This window comes from Barbus barbus (assembly GCF_936440315.1).
Source record: "Barbus barbus genome assembly, chromosome: 31".
Taxonomy (NCBI): Eukaryota; Metazoa; Chordata; class Actinopteri; order Cypriniformes; family Cyprinidae; genus Barbus; species Barbus barbus.
This window is the reverse complement of record NC_136759.1, coordinates 10,700,185-10,716,483: the sequence shown is the minus strand read 5'-3', so window position 1 is coordinate 10,716,483 and position 16,299 is coordinate 10,700,185. Positions and strand designations below refer to the sequence as shown.

At 36.4% G+C, this 16,299-nt stretch overlaps 1 protein-coding gene across 17 annotated transcripts in view; it reads left to right on the top strand.

Annotated features, from left to right (window-relative positions):
• Nucleotides 1-9,376: 9,376 nt before the first annotated feature.
• msi2b (musashi RNA-binding protein 2b) overlaps nt 9,377-16,299 on the top strand; it is a 250,536-nt gene continuing 243,613 nt past the window's right edge. For 16 of the 17 annotated variants that reach the window (XM_079387961.1, XM_079387957.1, XM_079387966.1 and 13 more), the window contains exons 1-5: nt 9,430-9,614; nt 9,880-9,920; nt 10,135-10,216; nt 11,221-11,305; nt 15,998-16,039. In XM_079387961.1, the coding sequence (XP_079244087.1) occupies nt 9,553-9,614; nt 9,880-9,920; nt 10,135-10,216; nt 11,221-11,305; nt 15,998-16,039 (312 nt within the window). In that variant the 5' untranslated portion in view covers nt 9,430-9,552. Of the gene's footprint in view, nt 9,615-9,879; nt 9,921-10,134; nt 10,217-11,220; nt 11,306-15,997; nt 16,040-16,299 lie in introns of all 17 variants that reach the window. The other variant, XM_079387958.1, reaches the window with a different exon arrangement.

Sequence of the window (16,299 nt, the reverse complement as noted above, 5' to 3'; positions counted from 1 at the left end):
AAATTAAATTTAACAATGGTCAGTTGTATTATTAATGTTTCTTGACCACCAAATTAACATTACAAGGATTTCTGACGGATCGCGTGACACTGAACACTTGAGTAATGGCTGTTGAAAATTTAGCTTTGCTATCACTGGAATGAATTACATTTTAAAATAGAAAAGATTTTTTACGTTGTAATGTTTCAAAGTATTAGTATTTTTTTTGTAGTTTTGTTCAAGTAAATGCAGCTTTGGTGGACGTAAGGGGCTTAATTCTTTCAAAAACATTAAAAACAGAAATGCGCATTTCTACTTTATATTAGTTGTACTTCCTAACCTCTAGAGGGAGTTAAAGACCATTTTATGATCACGTACCCACTCTTCAAGGCTGAGTTCATATATTTGAGCTCTGTAATCCTAATAATGACATTTCCAAGAGCAAGGATTGACGTGCCAGTGTAAACACTTCTAAATGAGAGACTGCTTTTATCCATCCTAATTCTGCAGCCTTACTTGGCGAATGACTCTCTTATTTGCTAGGAAGCTAAAGTGGAGTCATCTAGTTAAATCTTGAGAAGGTCTTTAGCTTGAGAGAAATTAGCATATTGTGGGTAACCTTTGAACTCTGCTACAGCTAAGAGGGGTAATAAGTGACACTTGTACCTGAGATTTTGTCCAGAATAATTTGATGTGCAAAAACGCTCCTGGCAAATCCCTGATGATTTCATAGGGTTTTCAAATGAAATCTCTTTCTGGTCTGTTCAAAATCACAGTTCCTTGTTGCTTAATTGCTGTTGACTTAATTTATTGGCTGATATGAGTTTGGATCTTTGGTTATGAAGTGACATGAAATTGTCAGCATCACATTAAGGTGAATTTTAATATTTTCTGATATGTAGGTGAAACCACATCTCTGGTTTGTCATGCTGTTGCAGACCGCCAAGTTAAGCACATATGTCTAGACTCCATAATGACAATATAGTTATTCTCCCAGTGCTGTAATTCTTTTCAATTTGGACTTGCTAAATCATAACTCTCCCTGCAAGTGCAAAATGCAACGAGTAAAATTGGAAACCTATGCCTTGGCATCAGCCAACTGGCTTGTTTGGGGTTTAAACTCGAGCAGCCCCGGAGTGCATTTATTACTCACTGATGGCTGCTCTGACATTTAAACACATCATAAAATTTGTAGATTATGCCACAATAAATCATTGATGAGAAAAAAGGCAGTGGATCTGGCAATAAGGTGCTAAAATGGTAACTTTGGTGTATTTGTCATTAAAACTAATGGGCTGACAATAGAAAGCTTGATTCAGTTTTCTCTCTCTCTGTACATTTCTGTCAGACTGGAATGTGTTTTTTATAGCTGTGATTGCAAGCTATTGCCATTCAAAATCTCAAAACACGAAGATTATTCATCACAATGTACACTGGCTGAATAAATCATGTTATGACTGACATAAGTCAATTAGTGAAACATACTGGTGTTACCATAGACCTCAAGTCAAGATACAAACATAGTGTTTTTTTCAATATAAACCACCATACTGAAACACAATTTCCCCAAGACTGTAATAATGATACAAATGAATAGTCTACCTCAGAGTGCATTTTGGGAAATCATCATAACTGACACAAATCTAGTTTAAGATGGTACCTTTGGTATATTTTCTGCCTATCTAAGCTGGTCACTTCCTAGTCCATCTTTTATTTTTATCTCTTCAAACCTAGTCATCTGCTAATCCAAGTTGGTCATTAACTAGACAAAGCTTGTCAGTAGGCAGTCCAACCTGGTAGACCAATTTTGGACCAGCAACAAACATATTTTTAGAACATAACTAACTTAGACCAGCTAGAAACTAGCTTCTAAAACAGCTACTGGGGTTTTGCGCAGGCTGATATTAACAAAACTTTCTTACATTTCACAAAATGTTGTTTAACCTTTTTTTTTTTTTTTTGTCCTACAGCCCCTCAATAAGGCTCAAATACGCTGGCACCGACTCAAGATCAGAAATGTTTCTTTGAACTAAAATGAAACTGAATATCATCATTCAGCATTATTAATTATATTAAAAAGTGATAGTTTACCGTGAGTGAAAAACAAACCCAATATGTAGCAAGTATATACAGCTACAAATGATATTCGCACTAATTTATAAAAGCAGCACACATTTTGTTTGCTTTCTAAAAAGGGCTAAAAGATCACAGTGAGTTAAACTGATTGACAACTGTAATAACTCATGATTTCTGTTTTACAGGTTAAGCTAAACAAAACTGAAATCTTTCCCTGTAGCATGATTGGGAATCACTGGTTTAAGGTATGTTATGATATTTGGGTAACACGTCACATTAAGGTCTTATTTGTAAACATTAGTTGATGCATTAACTAACATGAACTAATAACGAACAATATATTTTTATATGAAAAATGTTCATGTTAGTTCACAGTGCATTAACTACTAATGTTAACAGAAACAATTTTAATCTTTAAAATGTATTAATAATGAACAACTGTATTTTCATTAACATTGACAGATTAATAAATAGTGTAATAAATGCATTGTTCATTGTTTGTTCATGTAAGTTAATACATTAATGTTAACAAATGACACCTTATTGTAAAGTGTTACCAATAAATGCTGAGATTAACATCAACTAAGATTTAGAAGTTTTATTCATTGTTAGTTCGTTAACTAATGTAGTTAACTAATGTTAACAAATGAAACCTCATTGTAAAGTGTTACAGATGTTTGTAATGTAAAAACAGGTTTTACATCAGTACTATTTTCATTTACTGTACAATTCTAATGTTCTCAAGTCTAGTCACCTTTATATAGCGCTTTTAACAATACAGATTGTGTCAAAGCATTTAACCGTATCAAATTGGAGGATAGAGTGTCAGTAATGTATAATAATAAGATAATATCTCACTATATAATGTGCTGTTTCACATGGTAATAAGAGATCAAGGAGTACTGAGCGTCTTCCAATAGTGGTGCTGCTTCACTTCATAACGGATATCCAAATATCTGGCTCATCCCTCTGACTGCGTGCCATCCGTGGAGTAGAAAACCATTTATCAGTATTCATTCTGTACAGTATATAAATCTGTGAGTATTTTTCATTCCTTTTCAAGGAATGACATTTGTTTTCTAATAGAAGAACTGGTGTGTCAGGTGCTGATGTGATAACATGACCACTAGATAGAGCTAGAGTTTGATATTTTAGCTAATCCGGAATCTTTTCTTTTTCTTTTCACTCAATGAGATCATCAACTTCTGGAGTGTCAGGACCATCTCCATTACAGGGCACTTAAATCTCCGTCAACTAGTGGTAATGCGTGCACTCGCACAAGCCGAGCTGAATCTAATGAAGGCACTCAAGCACGCACAATCTTTATTCAGACGTCTTGAAAGGCTGTGCTTTTTAGCTCATCACTGGACAGTGGTAATTATCCGAGGTCACCCTTGTCTCTCTTTCTGCCGCCAGACAGCCGAGGCCCTTAAATCTTTGAAAACTGTGTGTGAACACAATGGATATTCCGACGTCTTCTGTCATGCCAATGTTACACTGTACAGCAGTGCTGGAATTAAATGAATGTTATTGTCTCCTGAGGGGCTGTTTAACATCAACACATTTCTCATTCGATTGTTCTGCTCGGGCACGGCTAAATTACACTTAAATTTTCGTATTTCACCTCCCATCTCATTTTCAGTAATGAACGAGCAGAGACTGAAGTCCATTCTGTGGCCACCAAGGACACTTTTCTTTATTACCGTCCATTATGAGGCCGAATGTTTCTGTTTCTGTCTTCTGTCTAAAACCGTAACCGAGATCCCAGCCTTCTGAGACGGAACAATCGAGACTTTCTCTGCAAGGGCGATTCTGAAGTGTTTCAAAGTAATCTGATACCTGACCATCAAGGCTTAAGGCTGATTTATCCTTTCATTAATACAGTCTAAGGAACAAATTGATTTTAAAACACACTGAGCATTGATATCTGTGCTTTTTAGGCTTTTTAAACACCTTTTGAACAGATACAGCGGCTCTAAAATTAATAAAAGCACCTTAAAAGCATGAAGGTCATTGCTTTACAAAAAATCAATCCAGGCATCATTTATTTAGAATAAAACACTTTCCAGACACACATTTGCACAGAAAGGTTATATATGTGAACCTGGACCACAAAAACGGTCTTAAGTGTCAATTTTTTGAAGCTGAGATTTATACATCATCAGAAAGCTGAATAAATAAGCTTTCCATTGATGCATGGTTTGTTAGGATAGGACAATATTTGGCCGAGAAACAACTATTTGAAAATCTCAAATCTGAGGGAGCAAAAAAATCTAAATATTTTATAAAATCACCTTTAAAGTTGTCCAAATGAAGTTTTTAGCCATGCATTTTACTGATCAAAAATGAATTTTTGATGTATTTACGGTAAGAAATTTACTAAATATCTTCATGGAACACGATCTTTATTTTGGCATAAAAGAAAAATCTATAATTTTGCCCCATGCAATGTATTTTTGGCTATTGCTACAAATATACCCCAGGGACTTAAGACTGGTTTTGTGGTCCAGAGTCACATATAAGTTATTTAAATGAATGGGTTTTCACATGCTCAAAAATATGCAGTTAGTTCTGGAAAAGCATGTATTTTTGTAAGTAACACTTTATTTTAAGGACCAATTCCTTCTCTTAACTAGCATGCATGCTACTAGCATATTGGCCTATAGCATACTAGTACTTATAAAGCACATATTATTGCCTTATTCTGCATATTTTAGATCCCTTTATCCTACCCCATAACTAAACTTAACAAATACATTGAGCAGACAATTAGGAGTTTGAAGCAAAATTCATATCAGGAACCTTAAAATAAAGTGTGATCTTTTTGCAGATGTCAGTTTGTTACTTATTGCATTTTATTTCAGTATTTTTGGGGCCACTGTTTGTTGGTCAAAAAATAGAAAATGGGTGTGAATATCCAAATCCCCAAATTTGTCTCAAACGCAGAGCAACAATATCAAAATAACCTCCCCCGCCACATTGTTAAAACAATTAATCTTTATTTGAAAATAATGCTGAGAAAAAAAGCATCCTAATAATCGTTTTTAGTTTATGCTTTCCACATGACTGTTAAACTAGCTTCAGCCATGTGACGCAAAGCAAATTATGACATTTGGTCTCTGGCATCCTCAACAGAATCTGCGAGGAACAGTGACGTGCGACAAAAGCACAGACACTTGGAGACAGAGTTAAGTAACTGAAGGTTCACATAAAAGCGTGTAAAGGGCCCTCAGCATCTCTCCTTACACTGACACCATCTGCTCGGCACTGATGTGAACTTGCACTACAGCACAGCCTCTGTTTGTGCATAGCTTCTCGAGCGGCTGATGAATAGAGCGTCTGCTTTGTAGCGTGTGCCAATAACTTTGATGGCAGATCATTAGAATGAGCCCTAACATCTTTTCTGAATGGCCTTTTTTGTTACATTGCTTGATGTGTACAGGTGTGGATAAAGGAGGAAAGATCCAGATTTGAATTTGAATATAGTGAATCGCACATGGCCTAAATGATGCTGTCAGAGCATTAGCTGTGGGCATCTCATAATACCCACAGGGGCACAATAGCTATTTTGGGCTCGTGAAAATGTGACAGATTTGTCGAACCGACATTTCTGTAAATAAAGCAACAGCCAAATGTTGTCTGTGGAACAATCTGTGCAGGGAAATAAAACAGAAATGGCTGTTTGGATGTGATAAGAAACAGCAATTCATGTGACAATGCACATCAGATAACGTGATTGAGGAAGTGCTCAGTGCTCATTTAGTGATGATGTGACAGGACATCTTTTTATTTGAAATTCACATACTGACCATGTCCGTAACACGACCGATAATCTCTGCATTGATTCCATTGATTCTTGGGTCTTTTGAGCCGGATTTGATTTGCTTCAAAGGACAAAATAGTGTTTTAATTCATCCTTTACCCAATTAGTCTTAGTGATTTTAATCATTTTAGGCTTTTTGAGTTATAGTAAGAAACTGTTTTTAAATCCACAGAATAAATTAGAAATTTAGAAAAGGTAAACTAGCATCAGTTGTTGATTTCAGAATGGATTTAGTTATAAATACTTAACAAAAGAAGAAATGCTTCAAAATGCAAAGTTCAAATTTAAACTCAACCAATGAGGTAATCGGAATTCTCAGGAATTACATTTTTAAAAACCAAATTTAAAATCAAACAATGATGTAATTAACTCATTTACCAATTAAAACCAATTAGGAATGAACAAGTCTCTGTAGGTTATTTTCATTTTTGGTCCCCTCTAAAAAGAAAATACTTCTATAAAATAGATTCTCTTCACAATGGCAAGAAAGGTTTGCCATGTTAAATTGTGAGTATATTTGTACTCTTCAGGATGACAAAACAAGGATTTTTAGTGCCATGATGGCAAGACATTTTGCATAGCTTTTCAGATTTGAATAGTGATCATTCAGGGTTTCGAAAATGTATCAAACTAAAGAACTTTTATAATCATTTCTAAGAAATTAACGCTGCTTTGAAAAGTGACAACACGACGAGACTATTCTTTATTTCAACATCCATTAAAACGGTTTCTTAAACATGAAGTATTATCTCTCTAATTATCCATTTAAAGATCTGAGCAGATATTTTCTAACTCCATTGTCAAATTGGCCATTTTAGGTAATGTTTGGCACATTACATTTTTCTCTCTAATTGCAAAATGCACAGGCTCTAATTGGACAGATTTGTGTTGTGCACTTAGTCTAGTCTTTAATAAGGGTCTTCAGTTCAGACGCCATTTTCTGCTGTTTTTGAAGACTTAATGGATTTCCAGAGACATTAGATTTAACTTAATAATGGCGAGGGTTTCGGCATTAATAAAGTGTGCCTTCAAAACTAGCGAATGCAAATGTGTATGTTTAAATATCCTCTTGATGCGTTTCTTTTAAAGTTGCATTTCAATTTAATTTCATCAAATCCGACAGCCGTGTCTCTGTTTATGTCAGGAGCAACATGAAATATGCATATGGTGAATGGTAAAATTCATAAGCGTATGAAACTGATGCCTCGTCTCGTGGCAGCGGTGTGTTTATTATGTAGATGATTTTATGGCTGATCTACGCGGTGAAATGTACATTGTTTTTGTGCGATGAGACCATTAAAGGTGTCAAAAATGTTTTGAGCTAATTCTGCAACTGATAATACAGTTCTAACAAGTAAATGATATGCTAATAAAGGTCTAATGAGGTCCACAGTGTTCTTTATTGAACCAGTAAATGTTTGGCCTCACAGTAAACATATCCCTAAATGCTCTTTAAGGTTTATATGCTGTGAAACACTCGGGACATCATGTAGATATTTAAAACCTTGCTCTGAACAGTAATTTCCTGTTCAATTATAGAGCCTCATCATAAAGCCAGAGAAATGACAAGGCATAAAACACAACACGCTTTCAGGTGGTCAGATGAAATGTTTTGTACTTTCAAAACAAAAGGCAACTGTGCTGAATAAACTATTTTGCCCACCATTATGCTTATCAAATCCTATTATGAAATTGTAATTTCGATTATCTTAAATACCCTGTAAAATGTTCTGCCAAAGCCTATCAGAAATTGAATTGCGTATTGAATTACGATGGAATGGAACAGCGCTGGTGATGCATATTTGAACTTAACAGAAATGACATTTCAGGCTAAGAGCAGAAAGGAGCTCAATTTCTGCTGATAATGATTATTATTAATACTTATTAGAATTAGTAATGTCAATAAAAACTTTTACATTGAAAACAGTATCTTTGACACGTTGTTTCTTTTTTTTTTTCTCAAAACGGTGGTCTTGTCTTGCTCAAAGCCCGAGAGAGAATAAACTGAGAGGGGAGAGAGATGTTTAGTTTTCTGGGTTGTGCCCCACAGGTACCCATGTGTCAGTTTACCAACAAGCTGGCCGCTAGGCAGTGAGGTGAGACAGCGGGTTCACCTGCCAATCAAGAGCATCTCAGCCTCCCTCCTCTGGACACCGGCTTTATGTGGGCGCTTTACTTCAAGAGTTCTGGCTGTTGTTCAGAAGCTATCTTTAGCAGGAGAGAAGAGGAAATATTAATTGGTATAGAGAACAAAAAAGATGAATGATGAGGTTTCTTTGGGCCACGGAGCCTCTGCAGGAAATAAACAGCAATCACTGTAGCATGACTGAAAATCCATTGAGCGGGCAGCCTTAATTGAGCCCCCCTCTCTGTTTATTTCCTTTTCACTCTTCCCCCTCTCCATGGATAATAAGCACAAGATCCCTTAACCTTTTTGTGCATTTTAAAGACCATTAATTGATGTGTGAAACTGCATTTTGCAGAAGTCAAGGGGTCCACAGACCCTCAGGCAGTGTGTGATAGCTCAGATATTTCCAGTTTAACGTCTCAACGTGACAGATGGGTGTCGCTGAAGGAGGTGTATTCTGTACAGTCAGTATGTGAGTATAAACAGCAGTGGAAAAAAAAATCATACATAATATTTGCACGTAGGCTTGAGAATGTGATTACAAGTATTGATTTATGATATGCTTATGCTTAAGGCATGTTTCTTTGGTCAGTGAGTAGGAGTTTATTGCTGTTAGATTTTATCACCTTACAGATATCATATTTGCATACTGGAAAATTTGAATTAATTGTAGAAACAGTAAATTAATGGTGTAGAAACTGTAGTAAATTTCTCACACAGTTACAAAGAAACATCAAGTAACACATTGAATTTTTGAAGTATAGAAACTGAAGTAGTATATATTTTGGTAAAACATACTCCAGTATTACAACTTTAACATTTTTCATATTGTGTGTTATATCATTAGTGCGTGACATGGCATGTTTACAAATGTGACTGCAACTTAAATGTGATTTCTCAATATAATAATTAGATCATAAGAAAAAGAGCTATTTGTAAACCCTGAAGATTTAGGGAAAAAACAGCATCCTCCACTGATTTAATCAAACAAGCCTGTCTGTAAATGAATTTATGCCCTACTTGCTTTTTGGACATGTTTGAGCAACTCAAAACAAACAGAAGGTAAGTTATGAATTCTCTTTGGGGAGAAGTATGAAAAATGAATTAGTGATGTAATGTTTCTGTATCTTGGGTTGCAATGAGAAAAAGATCACTGGGCTGCTAATTGTACTCTGGATCTTGGGTGTGATATTCAGATGTATCAGTGCATCACTCTGATAGACTTTGTTTACATTGGCTTTTTTCATTTCTACGTGCGTTTAATGTGAATCCGCTACGCTTGTGTGTGTGTGTGTGTGTGTCTACGGCGATGTGACAATAATAAAAGTTACCCTCATGCTCTGAGCTTTGGGTGGGCGGGGCCATGCTAAAGACGTCAATGGAATGGGTGAGGTGACGAGCCCCTTCTGCGCTCCGCCCCGTTGGGTGTCGGGAGGGGGAGGGAGCCAGAGCTGATCCCACGTGTGACGCTCGCATTCCCGGCTCAGTAATATTCTCATAGCTCTGACAGTGTGTGTGTTAGTTACTGGCCATAGTTGGGTTAGCCATGGAGGGAGACGGGAGCCAAGCCACATCTGGAAGCCCTAACGATTCGCAACACGACCCGGGGTAAGCCAGAGTCAATGCTGACAGCACTTGACTTTTTTGCTTGTGTGTTTTCTCCAGTGAGCATGTTTTAAAAACGCTCTTCCGGGTGCACGCAACTACTACACCTTTGTTTGATGTATATTAGAGAGCACAGCCCGCCGGGGCTCAGTAAACACACACCGCTCTGCTTTGCCTTCGTTTAGCTCTGCTTTTTTTGTCGCTAGCTGCACGTCAAAATGGCCGATCTGACATCTGGACTCACTTCTGCTGTGTTTTCCCCTTACAGTAAAATGTTTATCGGTGGCCTCAGCTGGCAAACTTCACCAGGTAAGAGACCGATGGTTGGCTGTCGTGTGTCGGGCTGTGTTGTGTTTCTTTCATTGTATCCAGCGTGGCGCGCTGTGCGGGATATGTGCCGTCATTTGAAGTCCTCTATTCGACCCCTGTTAGACATCCAGGGGGGCGTTTAATTTACAAACTGGTGTGTAACGCACGAATGCTTTGCTCATGTGTGCTCTTTTCTTTCTGTTTTGTTTCACAGACAGCCTTAGAGACTATTTTAGTAAATTTGGAGAAATCAGAGAATGTATGGTGATGAGAGATCCCACGACAAAACGCTCCAGGTAAAAAAAAGGACACTGTCTTTTTATTTTTTTAATCCCTGAACACGTTGAGGTTTTTATTCAAAGCGATGTAAACTGCCAATTTTGCCCTTGCGCTGTTATTCGGATGCGACTGGATCGGTGTGTTTGTGGATAGGATCCAGTTTGACATCTGATTTGGGATTCTTCATGTTAAACCAAAAGTCTTTAATAAACCGGTTTCTTGTGTTTTCGCACTTGAAATGGTCATTTTACCCTGGGTTAGTAATTAATCCTCCGCTGTCAGATTGCGAGATTTTACACTGTACTTTAGCCTTTTCGTTTGCATATTCATGAGGATTAAAACGTTGACGCTTACAGCACGCGACCTATTTTAATATCAGTAGAAATATCGCTACGCATACCCTCTCTGTGTTTTACATCTTCTGAAATGTACCGCAAAAATTTAACTCAGGATTATGTGTGGCAGTCCTTATGTGTCCTCCACAGACTGTATTTCTAAGGTAACACGTTATGCAAATGTTTATCTGAAATGTTTTGTCAACCATGTTTTTGCTAAATAATGTGATAGGGTGGACATATTAAAGGGATATTTCACACAGAAATGAAAATTGTCATTGTTTATTCAGTGAAACACAAAATGAATTGTTAGGGACTGACAGTTTCAGTCATCATTCACTTTTATTTGCATCTTTCCCCCCCATAACGTTACAATGAAAGTGAATGGTGACTGAAGCTGTCATTCTGCATATTCTTTTATGTTCCTCAGACAAATGAAGTGACATAAGGGTGAGTAAATGATGACAGAATTTCCATTTTTGTGTAACCTACCGTATTCTTTTGTCCTTGACACACTATATTTCTAAGATAACATGTTATTGAAAATGTTATAGATGGCAAAGTTCATGTAGCGTTCAATAATAGAATAGAATGGATTTGTTAACAAGCTTACCAGTCAAACACGTGTAACGCATCGCTGTCAGCTCCTAATGTATGTCTGTGTTTTTGTTTGTTTTGTTTTCCAGGGGATTTGGCTTCGTTACGTTTGTGGATGCGGCCAGTGTAGATAAGGTCCTAGCTCAACCTCACCACGAATTAGACTCAAAGACGGTACGTTCCCTTCTATTTGCGTTTATGTTTTGTGAAGTGCTGTTTAAACATGCTTGTATCTGTGACATTCAGTGGTGAAAAGACACGCAGTCTCCCTATCATATCCCTTCCCGGGTCGAGGCGCTCCACGGCATTTGTCATTGTACCACACACACACACACAACAGCGGGGCACTTGACATAAATAAGTAGTCGGATAATTAGTCCTGTCTTCCTTACATGCCTCAACAGGTTTTAACCCCTTGCTTGCCAAACAGGGACTGGGGTACAAAGGGTTAAATCTCACTGAGGTATGGGGGCAAGAAGGAACTAATTACCTGCGGCGTTGTTCTATCGTGACTCCAGCTGTGTTCAGCACCTCTTGTGACATAAGACTTGCAGTGTATGACGTAGTGTTTTGCACTCTTGTTCCTGATTGAATTTTCCAGACAGAACTCCGAATGTTGCTCAGGGCAAGAATGCATTTTGGATGCATGCATAAGTTCATTGTAAACCTTGCTGACTAGAAATGTTTTACGTGCATGATTTACATGGTAAACTAATTTGATCACTTTTATTTCTTTGTGTTTTCATAGTATATTTAGGCTTATGTTGGTACTTTGTCATTTGTGGTGCAGGTTAGTGTGTGTACTGGTGCACACTTTTCCATTATTATGCATTCAATTTATTTCCTAATGTATCATTATTTAAAAATTTATGTATTTTTCAGTTGTTTTATTCATGCCTGGAGTTTGCTGTTTCGACATTTAAAAAGTGCTTGTAATATGAAAACTTTAAGTAAACTTAGTATGTACTAAGATTTTCTTGTAAATTTTTTAAAATAAAGATTCAAATTTTTAAAAAGATTTTGAAGCGTGTTTTTACCTGTAGAGTTGAGGATTATATATATATATGTATGTGTGTGTGTATATTTATTTATTATAATTTTTTTTTGTAGCAGTTATGTTATAACATTTTATTTATATTTTATTTGAATAACATTTTAATTATATTATAGTATTCATATTATAACCTTTTATATAGTATGAATTCTTCCAAAGCATTTTTATTTAGGATTAGGAGTAATATCTGGAAAATACTGTGTATTTATATTATATTATTTTACATTGGCCATGTAAATATGCAAACTGAGTTATGCATATTTCTGTCAGCAAGAAATAGGTTTGCCTTATTCAACCTAACCTAAATCCAAGCAGAAATACATTTAGATGTTTGTGCGACTGAACCCCAGGATAAGCAGATGCTGTACCAGTAAAGTTAATGTGGATTCTTATTTCTATATTCTATTTTTATGTGTAAAGTCACCATCTTTCCTGTTTGTAGATGCAGTTGCTAGTTACCTGTAGGAGTCCAGAGTGAAAGAGCCTTTTATTTGGGATAGCTAGGGTGTGGACAAATACCGCCTTCACTGACTTATTTTAATGGATGCCGTGTTGCTGCAAGTTCATATCAAGAGATGGACTGTATTTAAAGGCGTTCACAGAGGTTCATAGCTTCCCCCAGGAATTTTGTGGCTAATACTCCTCTCCCAGAACACTGTGTATTGGCATTCCCAGTGCTTTCCATTTAAAAAATGTGTGATGTGTAATTCTGTGATAAGATGGACTTACAATTATTTTTCTGTTTGTAGGTGACTAGGCAATTTGCTGGGTACACTGTTGTAATATGTTCCCTTTCAAATAAAAATGAAAGTTGCGAAATAAATTGAAATAATTTCTAAAAATATATACAAATAAGGGAGGATGTATTTTAATATTGAAAACATTTTATTTAACATTATCATTTTATCATAATAATGTGTATGTGTAAAGATGTAAAACACCAAACTAAACTGATTAGATTAGATCAAGTGGCTAATTTGGTCAACAGCAGATTAACCTGTTAAACTGTTTATTACCCATTACTGGGTAATAAAGATTACTGATGATTGTTTACTTAAATCCAGCAATTGGGCGAATATTAATTCTGAATCAATTTAGCACAGCAGGTGAATATTCGCCACCTCTCTTGGTTCCGTGCCCTAAATCTGTTAGAAATACAGGTGTGCTATTCATTATGTGTCTCTGCCAGTTTGGCATTGACTGATGTAAGCCGAAATGCCTTCAGGAGGGAGAACATTTCTGTCTGATTAATAAAATAATGGAACATTGTACATGTCAGTGTTGCACTAGTCAGAAAAACTTGTAATTCGGACATCAAAAGTGGGCCGTTTAGATTACATAATCATGGCACACGTGTATAATTTTAGTATTCTTAATAAAAAGTGGGTCAAGGTTTGACGCTTCAAATGCTCTCGAATGGCTGAGGGGGAAAAAGAGAAAGCTAGCGTTAGCAGTGATGTGTTCAGGATTGAGAGCGATTGAGATCATGTGGACAGTAGCGTCTGGTGCTAAAGCAGGGATTACTCAGCTCTGGGTAGTGATGTCATCATCAGGTTTGGGGAGGTTGTGTCATGACTCTGGGGTTTCAGCTCCAACTGGAGACCAGGAGCCGTGAGGAAGTTGCACCGGTGGAGGTTTAAGAAGCAATTTAAAACTGCCACTGCAGTTGAAAGCTCTTGCTTTTGATGTCTATAATACAAGATTTATTACTATTATTAAATATTACGGCTTTAAAAATATCTCGTCACCACCTGTTTCCTTTGGCCTTTATTTCCTAGGCTTATTCCATTTTTGCAGATTTATATACATTTTTGCATATGTATTTATAACTTGCAATAATTTTAATGTAATATCCAAAAAATGTAAAACCTATATGTATGTATTCATATAAGACTTTATACATTTGCATTTTATGTGAATGTTATATTACAGATTGACAATATTTGAGTACTAATATATTCAGTTGGCTTATTTAGAAATAAAGTACCTGCATTATTTAGGAGTTTAGAAGTACCTGCAGTGTCATCTTTCAATCCAGATACCTACGTTTTTATTGCATTTTCTATTTTCCACTTTTTTGCAATTTCCTGTCCAATCTTTTTGTCACATTTGAAGTGTGCAAATGGACCAAAGAAAACATGTACAGCGATATTCTTGACACTTGTTTCACATTTGATTAAAAGCTGTGTAATTGCACATCTGAAAGCCTAGGGTGAGAATTGCATTGTGTATTGACAACTGAAAGACTGTTGTCGGTTTCTCTAAAAGCAATCTGTTTTACATTAAACACTTTTCTGGATGAATTAAAGTATAACACAACAGCATCATTTCCCACCAGAAAGGTTTTTTGTTTTTTTTGTTTTTTTTGCTGTACATATTGCAATTTTGTTCAGGTCAAATTAATTTATCAGGAGACCCCCTCTTTCATATTCCACCAAAACATGTTTATTACGTTTTTTTTTTTTTTTTTTTTCTTTTGCATGCTGCCACATCTTACAATTCTGCTTTTCCTTTTCTTACCATTTATAAGAAGTGACAAAGCATTCAGACATGCGGTATATTCAAGAGCAATATAGCACTAATGGATCTTTTTCCCTTGAGTTATTTTTCCATTTAATGAGAGTGGAGGCAAGTCTTTGAACTGTTTTTGTTCTCACATGCATGATTATCTACCATTCTATCCTTCTAGAGCTCTGGCTGCCCAAGCTTTTGGCCTTTGTGCTAAAAAGAGGGACTGTTGTTTTAGTCTATGAATGTTTAAATGACCAAAGCAAACATCTTTCTCAACTGCAAGTCGGCCAGGAACTCACTTATTTCTCAATGTAAAATCTTTATTTCGGTGTTTAAAATAAATAAGTGATGTTCACTAATATGAAGTCTAACAAGCTAGCTATTGGAAATCAGTAATGCCTGTTTATCATTAATGATACAATCTCTTAAAATGATTTTTTTCCCCTTCTAGCATTAGAATCATACATATTTTGCGGTATTAAAAATGCATGATGCAAAGATCAATAAGAGAAAAAAAAGTTTTGATTGCAGTTGACGTATTTGTTATTAATTTATCCCTCCTGGGGAATTTATTATTATTAATATCCAGGATGAATCGTTACGCTGGTTCAGAAGACCAGTTGTTTATGTAAATTACAAATGCTCTTAATCACGATGTGTGCGAAACAACTACATTTCATTTGTAATCTAATAAAATCAAATAACATAGCTTTTCTAACCAATAAACCTTGTGATGCCCAGTCACATGCCAAAATGCATTATAGGCCGAGCAGTAACCCCTCATGCAGTGTGGTACAGCAGAGGAGAGACTCACCCATAATAATGCTAATTCCTCAGGGGGGAAGGAGGTTGTGGATGTATTGATCTAATGCCCTGTCTTGATTCTCCGCAAATCTACAGCACTCACTAAAACGCCTCCCGCCATGTTGACCTGACCTCCCCCTAGGCCGCGAACACTTCTTCAGCGAATACTTCAGTCTTTGAATTATCTCCGGTTTGTTATATAATGCCACCTATTTATTTATGTTGTAATCAAGTAATTATGCTTTACCCTGTGTAAGGTTTTATTCGATTTTGTCATACACAGGCCTCATGCAACCAGCGTGTAATAACTAGGCAATATTACACATGAGACATGGAGCATTGCATCATGATTAATGCTATAATTTCCATGAAGGTTATTGAGTAGTCGCAGCACATTGCCGGCTTTTTTCTAATATTTTCTAATTTTCCTCTTCACGTAACAGTATCACAAGCTCAGTTTTCTCATATTTCTTTCTCTCCTTCCTTGTCTCATTTAGATTGATCCTAAAGTTGCCTTTCCAAGACGTGCTCAACCCAAGGTAAGAGCTGTTTGCTTTTGCTCTCTCATGCCGAGCCACTTTACATTTGCAAGTCTGCTGTGTATTTGTTAATAGTGTGAGAGGGCAAATGTTTTTCGCTGAATTTGGCCTTTGATAGAGCAGAGTTGAGTTGGAGTTGTAGCTGTGATGTTACGTTATGGTCTGTTGCAGTCTGGCTGGTGTTATTTTCCAGGCTAACTATGACTGTCATAGTACAAGGAGAGACTGTTTAATTGTTTTTTTCAAATGTGAGGAATTCA